Source organism: Phyllostomus hastatus, unplaced genomic scaffold (assembly GCF_019186645.2).
Source record: "Phyllostomus hastatus isolate PE091 unplaced genomic scaffold, TTU_PhHast_1.1 phas_scaffold_501, whole genome shotgun sequence".
Taxonomy (NCBI): domain Eukaryota; kingdom Metazoa; phylum Chordata; class Mammalia; order Chiroptera; family Phyllostomidae; genus Phyllostomus; species Phyllostomus hastatus.
Window position 1 is genome coordinate 62,286,664 of NW_025334033.1, and position 20,478 is coordinate 62,307,141.

The following is a 20,478-nucleotide window of genomic DNA, read 5'->3' on the forward strand; positions in this document are numbered from 1 at the left end:
TGGGGAGGATGCAGCAGGGGGAAGAAGAAAGATGGGGTCCACCGAGAAGAGTCCAGCAGCCATGTTTAGCCCCCAGGAACCAGTTCCGGGCTTGTCAAATTCTAAGTCCCACGGGCAGGAGAGCCTTACAGGTGAGTGATGGGCAGGAGAGAGAGGTGGGAAGAGGTAAAGATTATTAGTGTTAGTGCCTGTCCTGTCTTTCCCGGTGACAGGCAGAGGTGAGGGAAGGAGCAGGAACTAACAGGCACCACATGAAGTCTGTGGTGCATTTAATTATTATTTCGCCCTGATTTTCTCCGGCAGCAGGTTGCAGCCAAGGAGGGAAGACAAGCAGGTAACGTGGGCAAGCTGGAAATGATAACACACAATGTGCGACTCACAGCAGCTGATTAGAAGGCTGTTCCAGGGGAATCGACGTACAATCCTGCCTTCTGAAGAGACCATCGTGGATTCAGGTTAGCATTCCCACCCCACTTAAGATGATAAAACCCTACTTACTGATCTTACATTTTGTTTTTCCAGGTTACTTGGCACAATACTTTGCAGCCATGAGAGACTTCCAAAGGCAACATGCGCAACACCAGGCTTCCGATCAAAGCAATGCAACCCGGGATGCCTGCTGCAGTTTCACGCGATAAAAATGTTGCACCGGCTTCCTTTTGTACATTTTTGTAAACAGTCCCTTTTGTTTACAGTGCAGATAATCAAGTGAAATCTCAAGTATAGCAAGCCAAACCAAACCAATTCACATGAACAGGGGAAAGGTACCTAATTACGCAGCCAGTTTATCAGCGGCGCCTCCGGGCAGGGAGAACACGCCTTGCTTCCTTACCCGAACGCCAAGTGGTTGGCGATAAAAAGGCATGGCTCCTGCTCTCAGGACGTTTATACTGTTAAAGGAAGTGAGAGGGGAATAGAACAGTGATTAAAAGTCAACCTGCCTCAGGGTGAACCTTGGTTCCATTACTCACCAGCTGGTGACCTCAGGCAGGTCCTCTGACCTCTCCAGGCCTTTCCTTCATCCGTAAAATGGGAGCGGACAGAGCCCAACCCCCGCGGACCCTGCGAGGATTCGGCACCGAGTCTGGTACACACTAAATACTCAGCAACTGTCAGCAGAGGCCAGTGTTACTGTGGTTACCATGATTAGATGCATTGACGTGGCCAGTACCATGGGAGTTCTGAGGAAGAAGAAAGAAGTTCTGTGGGCTGCAGTGATCAAAGGCGTGGATCCCATCTAGATACGTGAATGGGGAAGTCAGACGGAGAGAAGAGAGGGCAGTGAACCCGGCATGAGCAAAAGTGCTGTAAGAGAAATGAGACAGGACCAGTATACAGCAAGGGTATCAGAAGGGTGGACTAGAATTTCTGATTTGGGAAATGCAGGGAGACAGGCTACAAAGGCATGCCAGGTCTCTCTGCATGTAGGTAGGGGCCTTGTATGCCAGGCCAAGGAATCTTGATGTTATCTGGTAGGCAATGAAGAGCTACAGAAGTAACATTAAAAAGTCATGCTGTCCTGGTTGGTGTGGCTCAGTGGACTGAGCACTGGCTTGCGAACCAAAGGGTCACCAGTTCCATTCCCAATCAGGGCATGTGCCTGGGTTGGGGGCCAGATCCCTGGTGGGAACCAGAGACAACCACACATTAATATTTCTCTCCCTCTCCTTCTCCCTCCCTTCCCCTCTCTCTAAAAATAAGTATTTAAAAAAAAAGTCATGCTAAAATATTCTCATTATCCAAAACTTAACTAGAAGGGTAGCCAGCGATTTTCAAACTTTAATGTATGTATGGATTACCCAGGGAACATATTAAAGTAAATACATTTGACTCAGTTCATTCGGAGCGAGGCCTGAGATTAGGCATTACTCATAAGCTTCCTAATGCTGATGGTGTTGGTCTTTGGGGCACTCTTTGAATGATGAGAATGCATCTAGTCGAGGGAGGCTGAAGGAGGAGAATGTTTGATGGCAGGTAGGTAGACCAGATGGACGAACGTGAGGCCGCAAAGGCACAGGTCAGCATGTTATAGATAAAGATGTAGCACTGGAAATCTTTGGTTCTGGTTTTAGGTTATACATTTGAAGGATAACCTAAACTTTCAAGTGTAACTCTTCATTCTGACCCTATTTTTTCTTGACATCTTAAAACAATGTTACTTTAAATATCTCATATAAGATAGAAGTTTCTTTTACTAAGTACCAGTTTTTCTTATTTTATAAATACAACACACAACATTATCAAGGTTTTCACCCAGAATGTACCTATCTACCACAAAATAAAAACATGACCAATGGATTCCTTTTTCCATAAAGGAAAGTGGCACGAACACCTCCATGATGGGCAGCTACTAATAACTTCAAGGATGACCGAAAGGGTCAGCAACATTCGGTCACAAGAAAGAAACCACGGCAGCAGTTCCTTATGTGACAGGTGGATTATGAGAAAAACAGCCTTCCAGCGATCACAGCGAGAACGGCGTACCCGACCGCATATGTAGATGAGAAATTGGATACGCTGGCCGTAACACTTGTTACAATGACTTTTCAAAAACTCAACCCCGGGTTGGGCAGCTGTCAAACCCAGTGATTTCTTCCTGAGAGCGGGCATCTGTATTCCTGTGGGTGGCGGGTGGGGGGAGGGGGTGTCGGAATAATGTCTGTGACAGACAGAGAGAATAAAGGGGACTGCTTCTGGTCTACTCTCCGTGACAGACGGCCCCATCCGTGGGTGTTGGAGCTGGAAGAAGCCTGCCAGATCATACGCCGTGACCCCCTCACTTCCGAGACGAGAGGAGCGCAGGCCAGGAAGGTTCGGTGATTTGGGGGAAGTCCGGCCGGTGGCAGAGCTGGGACTAGGTGTCGAGTCTCCTCATTCCCAGCCCCGGGGGCTTCCTGAGCTACGGAACCTTAATACGGCGGCGCCGGGGTGGCATTTGGAGAGTAAGACAAAAGTACGTAACAAAAAGCATGCTCACCACAGGAGCCATTCATTTACACAAAATGCAGTCATCTACCCAACGCGTATGAACTGCGCCGCGGGCAGCACGATGATGAATGCCCTGGTCTGCCTGTTCACGTTCAGTGTGCGTTTAAGGACTGGAAATGACATGTACACACCAATAACTACGCGGAAGCATACACAAGAAAGATATTTATGACAGATGGGGAGTTTAAAGCAGAAGCTGGAGTCTGTCCCCTTGCAGGGGGTTGGAAGGTGGTGGGTAGGGTACAGGGTAGGGCCTCTTTCAAGAAAAATACCTTAACGCCTGGGCCTTGAAGGATGAGTAGCATTTGCATCTGAACGTGTTTAACATAAGATAGGACTACAATATCTGGAATCCTGAATGTGAAAGAGATTAAATAATATATCCTTGATAACATGAACTAAGTTAGCTTAACCGAAGAAATAAAAACAACACATTCTATCTGAAAACCTACACAGTAAAGTCATTACTTGTCTTCTGGTCCAGCTTCTGAGCTTTAATTCCTGCATCATCCGTTCTGAAGTCTCTGCTGGTAAAAGGATTATTCTCAAATGCGAGGATATAATTTTTGTCCATGGAGTGAGATGGATTAAAAACCATCTGAAAAACAAACATTTTATGATTTTCAATCATAAAATGATCAGACTATAATTATTTCTATAGCTGGATTTTTAAAGTCCGGTTTTGTTTCCAGAGAGAGGAAATTCTGAGGTCATCTGGAAGGGCTTACACAAATCCATTCTCCCCAAAGGGATCGTGCGCAAAAGGATAAAGAGAAAATGGGATCTCTGACAATAAAATTCTGAGACAAAACAGTGGAAATACAACTAAGGCATTACCACTGCAAAGAAGATACACAACTTGGTAAGATAAAAATGGAAATCTCAAGCAGTCTACTTCTTCGGCCACTACCCTCCGCCGCAGGTACAGCCAGTGACTGCTGTGTATGGGTGTGGAGGACAAGATGGGATTTCTAGTCTTTTCTCTACTTTTTTCTACACAGGAGCATGTAGCTACTTCCAGATCAATAATCACATCCACCCCCACGGGTCCCCACTCGAACAACTGCAATTTTGTTGAGGTCGCATGACTCCATTTATAAGAGAATCATTTGGATGCACAAAATAATGACCAGGAAATTCTAGCCAGAGATTGTCCAAGACATATGTTCACGAGTCAGCTGCCGGCAGAAGGGAATTACAGGAAGTGAAAGAACACAATGAGGAATACTGTTGCAAAAGAGGAGCCGATGATCTGCAGCAGTAAATGCTATCCTGAATCACTTTCCTCTGGGACCCTGGGCCCTGTAAGCCTCTTCCGCTGTGAGTGCGCTTCACCCAAGCTCACGACACTCCTTCCCTCCACAGTGGCTGTGATGGGAGGCGCATACGAATATTTCTGCCAAGAGAATATCCCTGAGTCCCTCTTAAAACTGCCTAAGCCCCCGCCCCCATGGATACTGAAAATTTACCTGGTCCACAAGTCACGATCCTCTTACCTTCCACCAATTTTAAATACCCACAAAAGAAGAAGTATACGTTCCAGGTAACATGAAGAACGGAACTCTAACGCCAGAAATATCAGATACAACTTTGAACGTCTCCTGTCGTGACTGGAAGCCTTTTGGTGCCTCCGCATTTCCACAGTACGTCCGTATCCGACAACCCCTGTGCCCTCAGAACAAACGTGCCAGGTCAGGGAGGGGCCTTTCTGCACATCCCCGTTTAGGGTCACGGCTGGGAAGCAGAAGGAGATTCCCAGAGCTCTTTGCCGATCGACAGATGGTGGGAATGTGCAGATCTCAGTCCTCGCGAGGAGATGGAGAAGGCCCCTCGGGATGAAGGAGTAAACACCGTGCGGAGAAAGACGCCAGCCAGAAACCACAGGGGGCGCTGGCGGGCAGAGGCGAGCCTGGGCAGTGTGTCGGCTTCCTGATGACCGCAGAGGCTAAATCGTGAATGGAAAATGTCCCCAAAATAAAGCAAATTGGGGCCATCGGAGATTAAGGCATACTTTAATGTTCTCTTTTTCAGTTTATAAGAAGTAAGTTAATCCATAAACTACAAGTGAGAATACTGTCACTTTTACTATCACTGGGTATTCAGAGTGACAATGGACCAACACTTACTTATTAAATTCTACGGTGCACAGAGCACTGTGCTGGGTACAGTGGAAGCTGCAGATAAGCTCATAAACTCAAAGAGCTGGTAGCCGTTCATGGGGATAATCCTAAACACTACATTTCTGTTTATCAAGTAAGTGAGTGGGAAAAAATACACAGCCGTAAGTACAATGAAAATTTAGATAAAGTAGATAAGAACGTTCAATGTGAAGAAAGAAAGGCTCCGTGGAGCAGGACCGTGAAAAGCTGGGACTCACTCGGGCAGACGGGCACCAGGGAGGGCGCGACCAGCAAGGGAAACAGAATCAAGTTTAACTCCCATCCCCTGTCCCAGGAGCAAGCACTCTCAGCCGAGGAAAAGCAGGAGCCGGGGACTGAGGAAGGGTGAGTTTAGGAAGGTGACCGGATGCTGGACGGCCAGGTTAAACGTTACAGTCACTGGTGATTTTGAGGTGTTTTTTTTTTTAAAGACAGCACTACAAGCCCTGGCTGGCGTAGCTCAGTGGATTGAGCGCGGGCTGGGAACCAAAGTGTCCCAGGTTCGATTCCCAGCCAGGGTACATTCCTGGGTTGCAGGCCATAACCCCCAGCAACCGCACATTGAGCTCTCTCTCTCTCTCTCTCTCTTTCTCTCTCCCACTCCCTCCCTTCCCTCCCTAAAAATAAATAAATAAATAAATTTAAAAAAATTGTAAAAAAAAAGTAAAAAAAAAAACAGCACTACAAAATTTTCAGTGAGTTCTATTAATATGAAAAAGGAAATATTTCTTTAACCTTTTTTTGTACTAGGAACAGCCTGTTATCTCACGTTGATTCCACTGTATAAACAGCATTGTCAGTTCTCACACCTCTTGAACTTCTGCCCTTTGCAGTGGGTAGAAAAAATTATTTTAGTTACGCAAACAGTTATTTTAGAACGCAAATATACAAATCGTGATTACTGGCTCTAAGTAGAAATTATGTTTTAAACACTGAAAGGAACCTCAAATTTTGAAATCCAAATATTAAATATTTTATACGTTAGGAAAAACAAACTACTACCAATTTTTATTTTTGTTTTTTATACAAGGTATCATCTCTTGGCTTAACAAAGTAACTTGTTCCTCAAAACCCCTTCTTTGGTAGGAAAGTTTCTTTCTTCAATTTATATTTAAAAGGCTGTAACAGCAGCCCCCAAGTAATCACCCATTAAAAATAAAATCTCAGCCCTGGCTGGCATAGCTCAGTGAATTGAGTGCAGGCTGCAAACCAAAGCATCGCAGGTTCGATTTCCAGTCAGGGTACATGCCTGGGTTGCAGGCCATGGCCCCCAGCAACCGCACATTGATGTTTCTCTCTCTCTCTCTCTCTTTCTCCCTCTCTTCCCTCTCCAAGAATAAATAAATAAAATCTTTAAAAAAATAAAATATAATCTCAAAAATCATTGTTTCTCCCAATACAGCAAGCACCTCCATAAAACATGAGTTCAATGTAGAAATAGAAAAGCTTAGGGGAGATGTAACGCCAGCAGATACAGCTCAAGAAAGAAATGTACAAGAAAAATAATACCGTAAGGCGGGGCCAGGGCATGCCACACTGGGTGCAGCACGAGGGAGAAGGTACGTTGCCAACAATACCCCAAGAGACATGCGAGCAGAACAGGCAAATGAAATAGAAACTAACAAAAATTGTAAAAGGACGTCCGTCCAACATGAGCATAATCGGTGTTCTCAAAGAAAAAGAAAGTGACGCAAACCTGTTACTAGTCAATCCACTGTGTACTTTTACGACATTTTTGAACATGAACGACGCCAGGGAAGATAGTCTGATGATCCCTACTGGACAGAGGACCAGCTTCAGCTAAATGGAAGCAATGGCACAAGGCCTGGAGGTGAGCTGTGAATCCATTTATTTGTAAAAGTAACGTTAAAATGAAAAAGATTATGATTGCAGAACAGAATGTGAATGTTATGAACCCTGGCTGTATATATTTTAAAAGACATTGCTTTTATTCATTATAAAAATCATGCCCTGGCTGGTGTGGCTCAGTGGATTGAGTGCCAGCCAGCAAACCAAAAGGTCACCGGTTCGATTCCCAGTCAGGGCACGTGCCTGGGTTGTGGGCCAGATCCCTGGCTGGGGCATGCAAAAGGCAACCCATCAATGTATCTCTCACACATTGATGCTTTTTCCCCCTCCTCCCTTCGTTCCCCTCTCTCTAGAAATAAATTAAATCTTTTTTTTTTAAATCAAGGTAGACGTAACTGAAATAGTTAGGCACCAATTCACAAACCTTATAAAAGTCTCTCATTTCGTCCTTGGAATGCCCTCCAATTTAATCCATGACACACCAGTGTTTCTATCAAGGTATAAAGTGAAATGATTCTTTGATGCCTCATGACCCAAGTCTGTCTTTTTGAATCACTGGCTTTGGTTGTCTAGTTGGTTTTATTGTTGTGCTTTTTCGGTTTAGCTTGTAAAATGAAAGTGTAATATGGGCAAGCACTTCTGGAAGAGACAGCTCTTGATCTTTAGAAGTTTCTTTGGGAAGGATCTGGCAGTCACCGAACTGAAAATGATGAACACTCGCTCCTTCAGTCATGAAAGGCGCAGATGCCTGTGCCAACTAGAAACCTCCCTCTTTCGTTGCCTTATTTTAGTGATCAGATACCAGCTTTCTTCCAGGTAACTGGGAACCTGGGTACTGAACTCTACTGATGCTGGTCAACTCAGTCAACCACCACTCAAGCTTCTCAAACACCGAGTGTCTAACCCTAGAAACATTATGTAATTTTACATTACCGATTCTCCTTCTTCTTTGAAACCACCTGTGCCACCAAAACAGAGATATGTGTGGAAGTTAGACATCGCTATTTCTTTGGCCAACTTTGATTCATACTTGGAAAAACATTTTTCTCTCCTTTTTTGGTTCCACAACTTCATTTAATGCTTATCACGCATCATTTATTCTGCTTAGAAATTACAGTGCTATAAAAGGATAACACAAAGGAGAATTTAATCAGGGCATGTTCAGTGAACTATCATGCCTGGTTTGGTTGCACACTGCGGTGGTCTCCAAACTGCCGTGGTCACATAATCCTGGGGAAGATCGGATGTACAGGCCTATGAATACATTTATCAATACGTTACATGCACATGTGCTACTCCGTTACTATATTATGCACATTATAAAATATAATGTGGAAATTCTAAGGAACTAAAGATGCAAATATTTTATTTGTTAATGGCAAATGGCTTTCTGCTGTCACTAGGAATTATTCACCATATTTATCAAGGACGTGATTTAATGTACTTCATTATTTCTGAACATCACAGTTTAATCCCTTGTGCTCGAGTAATCTGTTTTAATACTTGGCTTCACTGGCTGCCAGGGACATGCCACGGATACAGGCAGACACGAACGGAAAAAGGACATCACGGCCCCTCAGTTTTTAATTCCATCCCCCGATTATGAAAAGGTTTAGGGTTGTCGTCGTCCTTTTTAACTATTACTTTGTTGTTACTGCTAACTGACATTCAGCAAGTAAATGTCCTCCTTTCCTGACATTAGTTGCTCTTGAAAATTTATGAGAGCTATCAAATTTTTAAATTTTTAAAAATTGCGTTCTAAGCCCACTGAAACTTAGGACATTCCATTTTTAACTTATTAAACATGCAGATGTGAAGGGTTTTAATTGGTGACACACATCATTTTTTAAAAATCACATTTCTAGCCCTGGCTGGCGTAGCTCAGTGGATTGAGCGTGGGCTGCAGACCAAAGTGTCGCAGGTTCAATTCCCAGTCAGGGTATATGCCTGGGTTGCAGGCCATGGCCCCCAGAAACCGCACATTGATGTTTCTCTCTATCTCCCTCCCTTCCCTCTCTAAAAATAAATAAATAAAATCTTTTAAAAAATCACATTTCTAAACACCCATTTCCAAAAATGCTCTCCGGTAGCACAGGCTTCTTTGGAGGTACTTTCTCGCTTATTGTTAAAATATTGCTTCTCTCTTGAAGGGCTATATTTAGGGGTACTGTTCAGAAAACTTCAGAGGTAGGTCATCCCATCTCCATGGGGTGACCCACCTCATAGAAGTAAGATGACCTTAACACGTAAGGGCCAGCAAATTTGGACACTGTGTCTTTTGGTAAAAGGAAAATACAGTAATGATTCTTTGTTCTTTAGTTAAAACAACCCCATACAATAGAAGTACATTGACATTCATTACTCATCTCACAAAGCGTCTACAAAGATGCTATTATATTTTAAAGGACTTCTCGTCCTAGAACCATCTAAGCAATACTGCCCTGTGGCACTCCACCTGTCCGTGCCTTCAACTGCCTGGCCACGCTCCGACAGTTTGCTCAACGCCTTGCTCATGAATGATGCAGCGAAAGGATTTCATACACGTCACTGTTAACCACGGTGAGTGCAACTCCTTACTGCAAATGACCTATTTGATCATTTCTAATGGGCAGGGCTGACTTCTGGTCAGATTTCATGAAATTACTTTAATCCCAAATGGGAACACCTGCCAGATGCCCCCCAATATCCATTCTCTCCTTCCTCTTCAGTATCAGAAACTTGGAGGACACGTGACTTCTCAGGGCAAAGACAGCATATCCCACATGACCTTGGAACTAAGTTTTGGTCACGGGGACGTACGTAGGAATAATGGAGAGGCTTAAAAGGAGGGACGTATCTTCTGCTCCCTTTCCTCATGCTGGTACTTTGCTGGGGTTCAAGTGTGATGGATGAAATTGAAGCAATCCTTGGAGGAGGAGGGAGAAGCCAGGTGCTGAGGCAGCCAGAATAAGGAGAAAGGAGGCATCTGGGCCCTTCCTGACTATGTTACCCTCAGATCAGCCCTGGACCGCCGAGTCTGCGTGAGAGAGAAGGACACTGCTGTCTTTCTGAGCTGGGTTATTTGGGGTTTCCTGGCTTGCACTGCTGAGCCGCCCCGACTAATGCACCTGGTAACAGGGCCGATGAAGAGCTCCCACTCACGGTCAGAGGAGGGGCCGCTCCACCATTTTCTCAGGTCAGCCTATGACCTTCGACCTGCAGCTTCCTAACAAAAACCCCTTAAGCCGCTTGCCCATTTTGTCAGGATCGGTTCATCAGCAGAACATAGTATACTCTCCAAATCTGCTCTATCAGGCACGCAGGCTCCACCACGAGGGCGCCACCACCACGCCAGGCCAGCTCTTCTCTCCGGACACCTCGGGGGCCACGCGCAGCCTGTCCCACATTAAATATCAAAGCTTCGTCGGTTCTGGGCGATACATAAATATACAAAGAAGTTCTACTTTCCTCCTGTCCCTCTCCCACCCTCACCAACTGTTCTTACGCGCCTCCCTGGCGGGCAAGCAGCCACCACCGAGGGTATTGGTGCATTAATAAGAGCGAACTGTAAATAATGTCTCTCCTGCATCGAGATACTATATGGTGAGATGAAAATGTCCCTTAGGGAAAAATCAGCACAGAGAGGTGCTCGCCATAAAACTGAGAACTTGTAAAAGCAAACGGCACACCAAGGGGTGGGTGTACGGGGAGACTTTGGTGCCTTACCGGAAAACCTCGAGAACGCTCCTTTCTGGTAACTTGGGAGCCACCTGCTTGAATGCTTTTTGGAAATCTTCCAAAGTTAAATAGCCACGATCTGTTTGAAAACAAAATATAAAACATTCACTTACCTCTATGAACCCTATAAACTGTTATTTCAGCCATAAAACTTACATGCTACTTTATTTTTTAAAAAAGATTTCGGTTATTTGTTTTGTTTTTTTTTTTTTAGAGAGAGAGAGGGTAAGGGAGGGAGAAAGAGAGGGAGAGAAATATCAGTGTGAGAGTGATCATGCGCCCCAATCGGGGACCAAACCCACAAACTAGGCGTGTGCTCCGACCAGGAATCAAACTGGCAACCTTTCACTTTGCAAGACAATGCTCAACTAAACTGAGCCACACTGGTCAGGACTTACACGATACTTTAACATGCTATGAGGAGAAGAGCAGTGATTAACAGTTGATTTACATGTAAGATAAACTACGAGTGTCTCCATGGGAGAATTTAAGAATCCAGTGATGTTCTCCTTCGGTGAAGTCACGGGCGATCTGGAGGGTCACTTCCAGTCCTGTCATTCGCTGAGTCCCCAAGTCCCAGGGAAAGGACTACAGAGACAGGCACTGCAATAACAGCAGCAGGCTTCAAGTCTTTGTAAACCGCCAAAACAATTTATTCTTCAAGATTCACTTTTTTTCTTGCTTGGCGCTGGAATGATAATATAATCATATTGAAGGGGAAGCCATAATAGCAGCCAAGATGCTGAACCTGGACTCCGTGAGCGTTTTCGCCCTATGTGAGGTCCGTGGGGCGGGGGGCTCTGTAGCCACCCTCTCAGCCACATCCAGCGAGGGGAAACAGTGCCTCTAGCACTTGGTGGGTCAAAGCAGGAGTCAAAGGAGACGCCACAGTCTCCCACACCTCCATAGGTGGCTCGTGACCTATACTCCACACGGCCAGCCCTTTTGTTGTCCCGATTATAATCATAAGTACAAGTACATAGCTGTCAACGTTATTTCATCCATGGTAAATGCCAAGAATTTAAAATCATGATGGAGGAAAAAAAAAACTCCCACCAATACCTAAGGTGATAGCTAATGAGGACAGTAAAATAAACTTCCAAGTATATTTATTTGGCTTATTGAGTATATGTTCCCATTCATAGTTCCTTAATAGAAATTTTTTTTTTAAGATTTTACTAATTTGTTTTTAGAGAGAGGGGAAAGGAGAGAAAAAGAGAGGAAGAGAAACATCGATATGAGAGAGAAGCATCAATCGGTTGCCTCTTGCAACAACCCCAACCAGGGACCTGGCCCACATTTGAGGCATGTGCCCTGACTGGGAATCAAACCAGAGACCTTTCAGTTTGTGGGATGATGCCCAATCCACTGAGCCACACCGGTGAGGGCCTTAACAGTCATTTTTACTATAAAAACAGTTTAAAGAGACTTACAGTATCTGTCAAAAGCTGTGAAGATGTGTCTTATTTCATTCCAATATACCTGAGCTTCCTTCTTTTTCCTTACAATGTTTAAAAACTCCTCCAGTGATACACCTAAAAATTGAAAAAAAAATGTCCAAAGTTGACTGCCATCCTCTTTACAAAAACACAAAACAAAAATAAGAAGTAATACATATCACAAATTTTATCTTAATTTCGGTGAACAGTATTTATTTCTAAAGAGCTATAAAGTCGAAAAGACATTTTGCTAAATGCTAAGTAGGCCCAACCCTAGGAGTCAACAGCAAAAACAACGGATAGTTTTAGCTCACTGGGCTTTTCCAGGGGACAAAGGGGGGGGTGACCTCAGAAAAGTGGAACACACTTCCCTATAACAGAGCGAACAGAGGGGCCCCAAGCTGTATATTAAACAAGGCGTCCTAATTTTTCTTCCCTTCTGCTGCTTTGATCCTTCCGTCCTAGCCAGATGTCATTACCGCAGGTTTTTTTCCAACTGGGAGATCAGGGCAAAGAAGTAGCTCCTCAAAAGTCAGCACCGATTGGACACCACAGATAAAAGCGGAGAGAACATTCCGTAAACAATAGGGCTGGCACCGGCCCCAGCCCTGGGTACACCCGATGACTGTTCTGCAGCCTCGGGCTCTGCTTCCTGCGACTCTCACAATAAAAGAGCCCAGCGTGATCATATGAGATTGGATTCCATGCTTACAAAGTCTAGTAAAATGAATTCTAATGTGATCTTTGTAATGGGTTTAAAGAGTGGAGCCAAGAATTTAAACGTTTCAGTGACCTGAGCCCTAAATAGATAAAAAGAACAGTTCGTTTTTATATATCGGGATTTCAGTTAAAAAAAATATGTATCACCGTCTTAAAAATAGCCCCAAATCATACAATTACTGAAAACTCGCACCCTTTTCCTTTTGATGAGGTGATACGGAGTGGCATTCCCTTCCTAAAAATAGTTCCAATGGTGGAAAAAAACATAGAAAATAATTTTCTCAATTTTTCCACATTTTTCTTAGTTGTATATAAAGATTGAGAAACTAAAAAAAGTTGAACTAGCTTTAAGTGCTGAAATGAGTCTTTCACAATTCTTTACGACCCACTGTGTGCAGGCATGGGCCACGCCCTGGAAACAGGGGGGAAAAGAGAACACACACACACACACACACACACACACACACACACACACATCCCTCCGGTCCCAAGGGAGTTGCCGGTCTAGTGGAGGAAGGAGTGGTCACACAGGACCAGCTGCAAACATACACGATTATAATACTTTGTGCGCCCAACAAGGGGAAACAGGGAGGTTTAAGTGCATCAGAGGGATCCTCCTGCAGAGCGCCCTCTGGTGGAGGAGAGATCTCGTAGAACCGGTACTATCTTAGCTAAGGCCCAAACAATGAGAAGGTACCAGCTGGCTCAAGGCTGGGAAGGAGAGCATTCCAGGCAGTGGACACTGCAGGTGCCAAGGCCATCATGGTCGGGATGTAGTGAGAGAGACAGTGACAGGAGGTGGGGCTGCTGAGGCGGGCAGGCCCTTGTGGGACCACAGGAAATCGTCTGGTTTTTATTACACTTGCAATAGGACGTCAATTAAAAAAAAAAAATTTTGAATTGGGAAGTGACATGAACTGATTTAGACTTTTTAAAAGATCTTCCTGGCTGTTCCCTTGAAAAGGGACTGGAAGAAAGTAAACGGAAAAAAGGGACACCCGTTAGGAGTCTACCGGTGAGAGATGTGCGTGCTAGGTGTTGGCGGTGGCAGCCGAGGACAGAAAGGTTTCCACCCAGGTTTCATAGGAGTTGAAGGGCTGGAGAAGGCAGATGTCCAGAAAAACCCCTAGGCTCTGGCTTAGGTTGGTCTGAGGAGCCATCTGAAGGGATGAGAAAGGCTAGGGAAAGAGCAGGAAGTCGAGCAGGCAGCCGGATGTACTCCAGGCAACAAGGCGTGTCTCCCAGTCCCTCCACGGTGCTTGCGGTGTGTTCGATGAGAAGGTACTGAATGGAATTCGCACACGTGGCGTTTGCCCCCACGGGAGTGAGGGTATGTGCTGATGCAGCTTCGTTCTCACCCATTCACTCCTGTGACCAGAGAACATGCTGAAATCTGCTGGCTGAGGTTAAAACTGAAGTCATCACACCGGGTGTCCGAGGGATCAAACCCATAACTTTAGTTCCACGAACACCAAAAGCTAATCAATGAAATAGCATCTAGACGAGTTGAAATTCTTGAATAATGTATTCACTGACCACGGCATATCTTAGTAGGCCCTTCGCCATCTAGCCCCAGGCTGCCTCGCTGGCTTTCCTAGCAAACATCCCCGTGTTTCTCCAAGATAGTCGGCTCTCTCATACCTCCATACTTTTCCACGTGTGGGAACGCACTGACTGGAACGTGCATTCCCTTTTCTCCTAGTGAACTTTTTTAAATCCTCACCCAAGGATATGTTTTCATTTATTTTACAGAGACAAGAAGGTGGGGTGGGGGGGGAGAGGGGGAAGGAGAAGGAGAGAGAAAGAGAGGGAGAGAGAGAGAAACATCAATCGGTTGCCTCCTATACATGCTCCAACTGGGGATCGAACCCGCAACCTAGACATGTGCCCTGACCAGGAATGGAACCCACAACCTATTGGTGCACGGCTGATGCTCCAACCAACTGAGCAACCTGGCCGGGGCTTTCCTAGTGAATTTTCATTGGGTTGGCCAAAAAGTCTGCTTATTTTTTTCCATAAAAGACCCATTTTTCATTTTCACCAAAAACTTGATTGATTTGGATATTTTGAGTATGCCGGCTATCTCCCACAATTGGCTTCTAGTGGGTGGAGGCCAGGGGTGCTGCTAAACACCTTCTCATGCATAAGACAGCCCCACAGCAAAGAATTACTCGGCCAAAATGTCTTGACCAAAGAAACTTTGCAAACCACTTCTGATATGTTCCATCAGTCACAGCACCTTCTCCACACACTGCACAAATCTTTTTTAGTGTTTCAGTTGACTTTTTACCTTTCTTGACATAATAAAGCATAATAAACCAAAAATCTCACATATTTTCTTCCACCTTCAAAATTAAAATGGCTACACAAAAATTCACCAATTTTGATAAGTTTTCTTAAATGCATGTTGATATGACAGCTGTCACAATACAATCTAACAAAATTGTTTCCAAAAGAAGTTAAAGACAATTAAGGACAACTGGAGCCATTGTAGGGAAAAAAACTAAACAAATGTTTTGGCCAACCCAATACATCGCCCTCCAGATGCAACGAGGGCCTGACCTCCTCTTTGAAAGCCACCCTGGTTTCTTTCCCCGGAGTCCTTTGTCTGTGGCTCTGCGCATAGCACAGTCATAGGCTCTGTTGGGTCCTATGGTAATTATTTGGCCACACGTTTGGCTGAGACATGCTAAGGGAAAGCACTGTTTACTGCTCAGAATTCTATCACCAGTGCTTAGCATGACACCTTGCATGTAAGTAGGCACTCATAATGTCTGTGAATAAGTAAATAAAATAATAGGGAGATACTATTTCTAGTTTTCAGCAAAAGGTATTAAAATCTGTTTGAAATGATCTTATAACTTTGTAAACAAATGCCAAAATGTAGGTCTCTTTTGAATAACATAGCCAGCAAAATCAATAATCATTTGAGACCCCAATTTACATATAATATAGTAAAAAATAAATAAAAACCAGAGGAAAGGAAATGCATGCATTATATTTGGTCTTATCATTGCATCTGATTTAGGGAAATTACAAGGAAAAACAGCACAATTTCCTGGTTCATTGCATGATTCACAAGAAAAAAAAATACATGAGTAGTGATATCTTTTAAATTACATATTCAGAAAACTCATTGGTGTTTGGAGCCATAAAGTAGCCAGGCCTTCATTGCACAATGCTGTCAGATACAAAGCAGATGTCCTTCAGCTTTCCTGAAGTGAAAATGTGGGTTTCAACTGTATGGTTGTCACCACTTAAAGAGGGAAACAATCTAACACCACAAATAACTCTATGTATGTAATCAAGTTCATTGGCACTGTTTTCCCACAGGATCATTCACTGTATTTTTTGAAATCAATACTCTAGAAGTCATCAATATCAAACCATGTAAACACTCTCCTGCTGCCCCCTGCCCTACATGCCCTTCACTTGTTTTAATCTTCCATGGCAACACATATCCAAATGCAAACCCCTTCTCTGAAAAGAACCCAGGACTTCGCATCAGCTTGGCTCCCACCCTGTAGTAGTTAAGATCACTTTCAAAGCCACTGCGTAATGCTTTGCTATTCCTGCCGCTCTAAAGTGCAAGCTCATGAATGCAAGTCTTATGCATTCTGCTGCTCTTTAAATGGCTGAGAAATAGAGGTCCTCCCACTAGCTCCACCTGCTGTTACAATATTCAAACCTAAAACTGCCACTTCACAAAGACTTTCATAATTCTGTTGCCATCAGACTTTGAACACAATGAAACCTGCATTACCAGTGCCCACCCCTAGAGGGAATATGTCCGAAGCATTCTCACTTCAAATGCAACCTTAGGTCCAAGCGCACCTCTCACTGATCAGTTACCTAAAAAACACACCTGCCTATAGTTACACGTTGAGGATCCCAACAATGTCAGGGACCACAGACCTGGGCATTTACCTGAGCTTCTTACTACTCTGTCTGCAGACGGCGTCCAGAAGTCACCTGGGCAGTTGGATTCTATCAGTAGTTTGCGACTTGTTCTTTTTTTTAGCTGTACGAAAGCTAAACGTGCAAAGGGGATGAACACAGAGCTGTTTGGTTTGGAGCGAGGTGGGCTCCCCACCATTCCCTGGCAAGCAGTGGTCCCGGAAGTGCCCCCACAGGACCCAGGACTGAGGATCACATCTTAAAGACCACGGGGACCGACGATCTTTACAAATCCTTCGAGACGGCTGGTCTCTGCACTTTCCACACCACTGAAAACATTTCCTCCCATTTCATAAACCACTCTTGGCCAAATGGACTCTTTTCATGTTCTATAATGAATACACTCATATATACCTTACTTCCCACACGACTCAAGGCATGTGATATAGATATGTCATATAAAGAGACAGACAAGGAAATGTTATCTTTTCTATTTTTGTGTATTTTTGTTTTTAAGCAGTTTCCTAGAAAGGTAATCATCTTTCACTACAGGGTGGATATATTCAGAAAGTCTAATAAAACTATATAAGTGTTTTCCTTGAAAGTTTCATTATGTATATATTTTTTGTGGTTCACACGTCTAAGCTTCAGGGCCCGTGTGCACAGAGAAGTCCTCTTGAAAATGAAGCACTGGTCCAGCTATGGCTAGCACAGTGAGCTTAAATTAGAAACTGCAATAAACCTGGGGAGCGTGAAAGAGAAAGCAATAAAAACGCTGGCTTATTTAGACGGTAAGTCTGGCCTTAGATTCAGTGGAAAGGGGAGGGTTCACATTCATAATGCCACATACTAATTTTCCTAGGGGCTGAAGAATGCCTGAAAGTGCAGGTTTGAAAGGCTCGAGTAGCCTTTCTTTCTTTTTTTTTTTTTTTAAGATTTTATTTATTTATTTTTAGAGTGGGAACGGGGGTGAGAGGAAGAGAGAGAGTGAGAGAGAGAGAGACATCAATGTGCAGTTGCTGGGGGATTATGGCCTGCAACCCAGGGATGTACCCTGGCTGGGAATTGAACCTGGGACACTTTAGTTCCCAGCCCGCACTCAATCCACTGAGCTACGCCAGCCAGGGTCGAGTAGCCTTTCAACAGGTACAGTGCAAGCCTCCTCTAGTGTGAGAAGCAGAGTTCAAGTTGTGACTTCTGGAGGCCACGAGGGGAAAAAAGGATAAAATGTGTTCACATAAAAACACAGTAAGGACAGCGCTGGCTGGTGTGGCTCAGTGGATTGAGCACAGGCCTGCAAACCGAAAGGTCGCTGGTTTGATTCCCAGTCAGGGCACAGGCCTGGGTTTCGGGCCAGGCCCCCAGCAGGGGGCACACGAGAGGCAACTGATAGATGTATCTCTCACACATGGATGTTTCTCTCCCTCCCTTCCCCTCTCTTGAAAGATAAATGAAATCTTAAAAAAAAATAAATTTTCATCTTTTAAACTATATGTATACATAGTAAGGACAGAACGTGCAAATGGCATCAATGACGTGGAGCTGTCACAGGCAGCTGGGTAAGTACATTCAGAGCACTAGTATTTTCTCTCAGCTTCTTGCATGAGAGTAAGGGAATCAAAGAGAAAAGAATCATCCTTAATGGAAGAAATCAAGTTTTACTATCATTTTGGCGAGAAATTGAAAAGAGTAAAACAGGTTAGAGTACAATAGAGAAATCTGAACCAATAAAACCTTATTTCTATCAAATATTATGTATATCTCCTGCTCATAAACCTTCAGAGCTTCCTTGGTGTTAGTAGTGCAAAGTCCTGACACCTCATTCTGGAATTTAAAGCTGCAGGATTCCTTCTAGGCAAACTGGCCCTTAGCCCCCTTCCCAACCCCCAACTTCTATCCCTTTATGAGGGACAGGGACCTGGGAGAAGGAACTTCCGCCCTGAGGTTGGAGCGAGTGGAGGAAGAGGGTCTGTGAGAAACTCCCAGGGCGGGGGAGCGTGGGTAATGCAGGAAGACCCCCACAGCGGAGAACGTGCTGACCCGGCCTTTGCACAGCCTGCTGCGGAGAGGGAGTGGTAAAGCCCCTTCTCTGTACCACGAAAAAAATGCCTCTATAAAGTCTACATGACATGCAACGCTTTGATGGCCGTGGAGTGTTGAGGCTGAGTCTAACTTCACGCTGGGTTCCACAGCCCCCGGGCACGGGCAGCAGGTAGAGAGAGCGAGCACCTGGAGCCGGAGGACACGCTCGCAGCCGGAGTCAGCACCGCCGTCATCCACTGACTGTGCTCTCCTCTCGCTTCTCCACCCTCCCCAACCCCGCCCATCCGTCCTAGTTTGGCTCCGCCCACCCCTGCTCAGGAAGGGAGCGCTGGCTTCCTCCACATTCTCAGAGGTTTCCTTGTGTCCAGTAGGGAGGTGACATCTGGCCACAAAAGAAGTGACAACACTCCTTTCATCTCTCCTAACCCATATTTTATTTTTTTTAAATGTCTTTAGGTCAGTGTCTCTTTTTTCCCTATCCCTACAATGCCTACGCATCCTCTAAGTGGGTAAGTAACTGAACTAATTTATGTATCAATTTAATCTGTGGGTGATACCACAAAACAGTCCCAGGATGATGATGCCAAGAAAAGGCAACCTCAATGCGTCTGCAGTTTCCTGATTATAGAAAAGAACTGAGAAGTCAACTGAAACCTGTAGTCACACAGAACTTAGCTATGCGGGATACAACGTGACCGTGGCTGTTTACGTACAACCTGAGAGACTAGAAAGTGGAAATGGAAACTTAGGCCAAGAATGTATCTAATAGTAAACTGTCTGGTTCGAAACAAACCGGACGAGATGGTGATAAACAGAAGCACGCAGGCCGGGTGCCCGCCCGCCTCAGCACCCACCAGCTGCTCTTCGACCGACCGGACGCTGGGCAGCGCGGCTGAGTCAAACAGCCGCGATCACCTTGGTGACCAGTCAACCTCTTGGATTTTCCCATCATTCAAAGGTAAAGGTTAGGAGTTCCCAGAAAGCTTTTTTCTTTTTTAAGCATCCAAGTAAACTATGTTTGCTGTTCTAAAAGAGCAATAACGTAAGGAAACAGAAAGGGGGCGGGGGGACAAACCTCAATCTAATGACCCAGTTAAGGCAAAATTCTGATGTGCTCTGCTCTGGCTTTTCCCCTCGGGCTCACTCTATGTGGATCTGGGACAACGCAGAGGCAGCTGTGCGAGGGTTCGGTGGGGCACCGTCCATGCCCTTCTCGGCTGTTGTGTTTTAGACGAGATGCTCTACAACGTGACCCACAATGAAGTCCAAGCCTCTGAGACCACACGTGGTCTTTGCCCTTCAAGGAACTACACAGACGTGCCCGGCACCGTGCCACTGGCCTACGGGGAAGAGATTTTAAGAAACAGCCATACAGAATTCACTAATGTGTTTACTGAACCGCTTTGTGGACTTCCAGGTCCACGCGTCAGACACTGCGGGAGAAACACCCCCACATCGGGGGAAATGGTGTCTCTCCAGAAAAGTGTTTCTGTCGTGCGGATCGCTGTACCTGGCTGTGGTTTCCCGTCTGCGCAGGACACTGAGCAGCACGGAACCGATTCGGACGTCTGCATCTGCCAGCTACACAGAACCTGCCTTCTGCGTCCTGACCCGCCCCTGCCTTCAACCCGCCCCTTCCTAAGGGAACGAACACTGGCCTCCAGCCCATGGCAATGACCGACTAGTCGGACTCTCGGCACCGTCAA

General features: G+C 45.0%; 1 protein-coding gene across 2 annotated transcripts in view; it reads right to left on the minus strand.

Moving 5' to 3' along the window:
• EFCAB11 (EF-hand calcium binding domain 11) overlaps positions 1-20,478 on the minus strand; it is a 124,195-nt gene that overhangs the window by 94,174 nt on the left and 9,543 nt on the right. For both annotated transcript variants that reach the window (XM_045823233.1, XM_045823234.1), the window contains exons 4-5: positions 12,107-12,208; positions 10,662-10,752 (exon numbers count right to left, since the gene is read on the minus strand). In XM_045823233.1, coding sequence (XP_045679189.1) covers positions 10,662-10,752; positions 12,107-12,208 — 193 coding nt within the window. The remainder of the gene's footprint in view (positions 1-10,661; positions 10,753-12,106; positions 12,209-20,478) is intronic.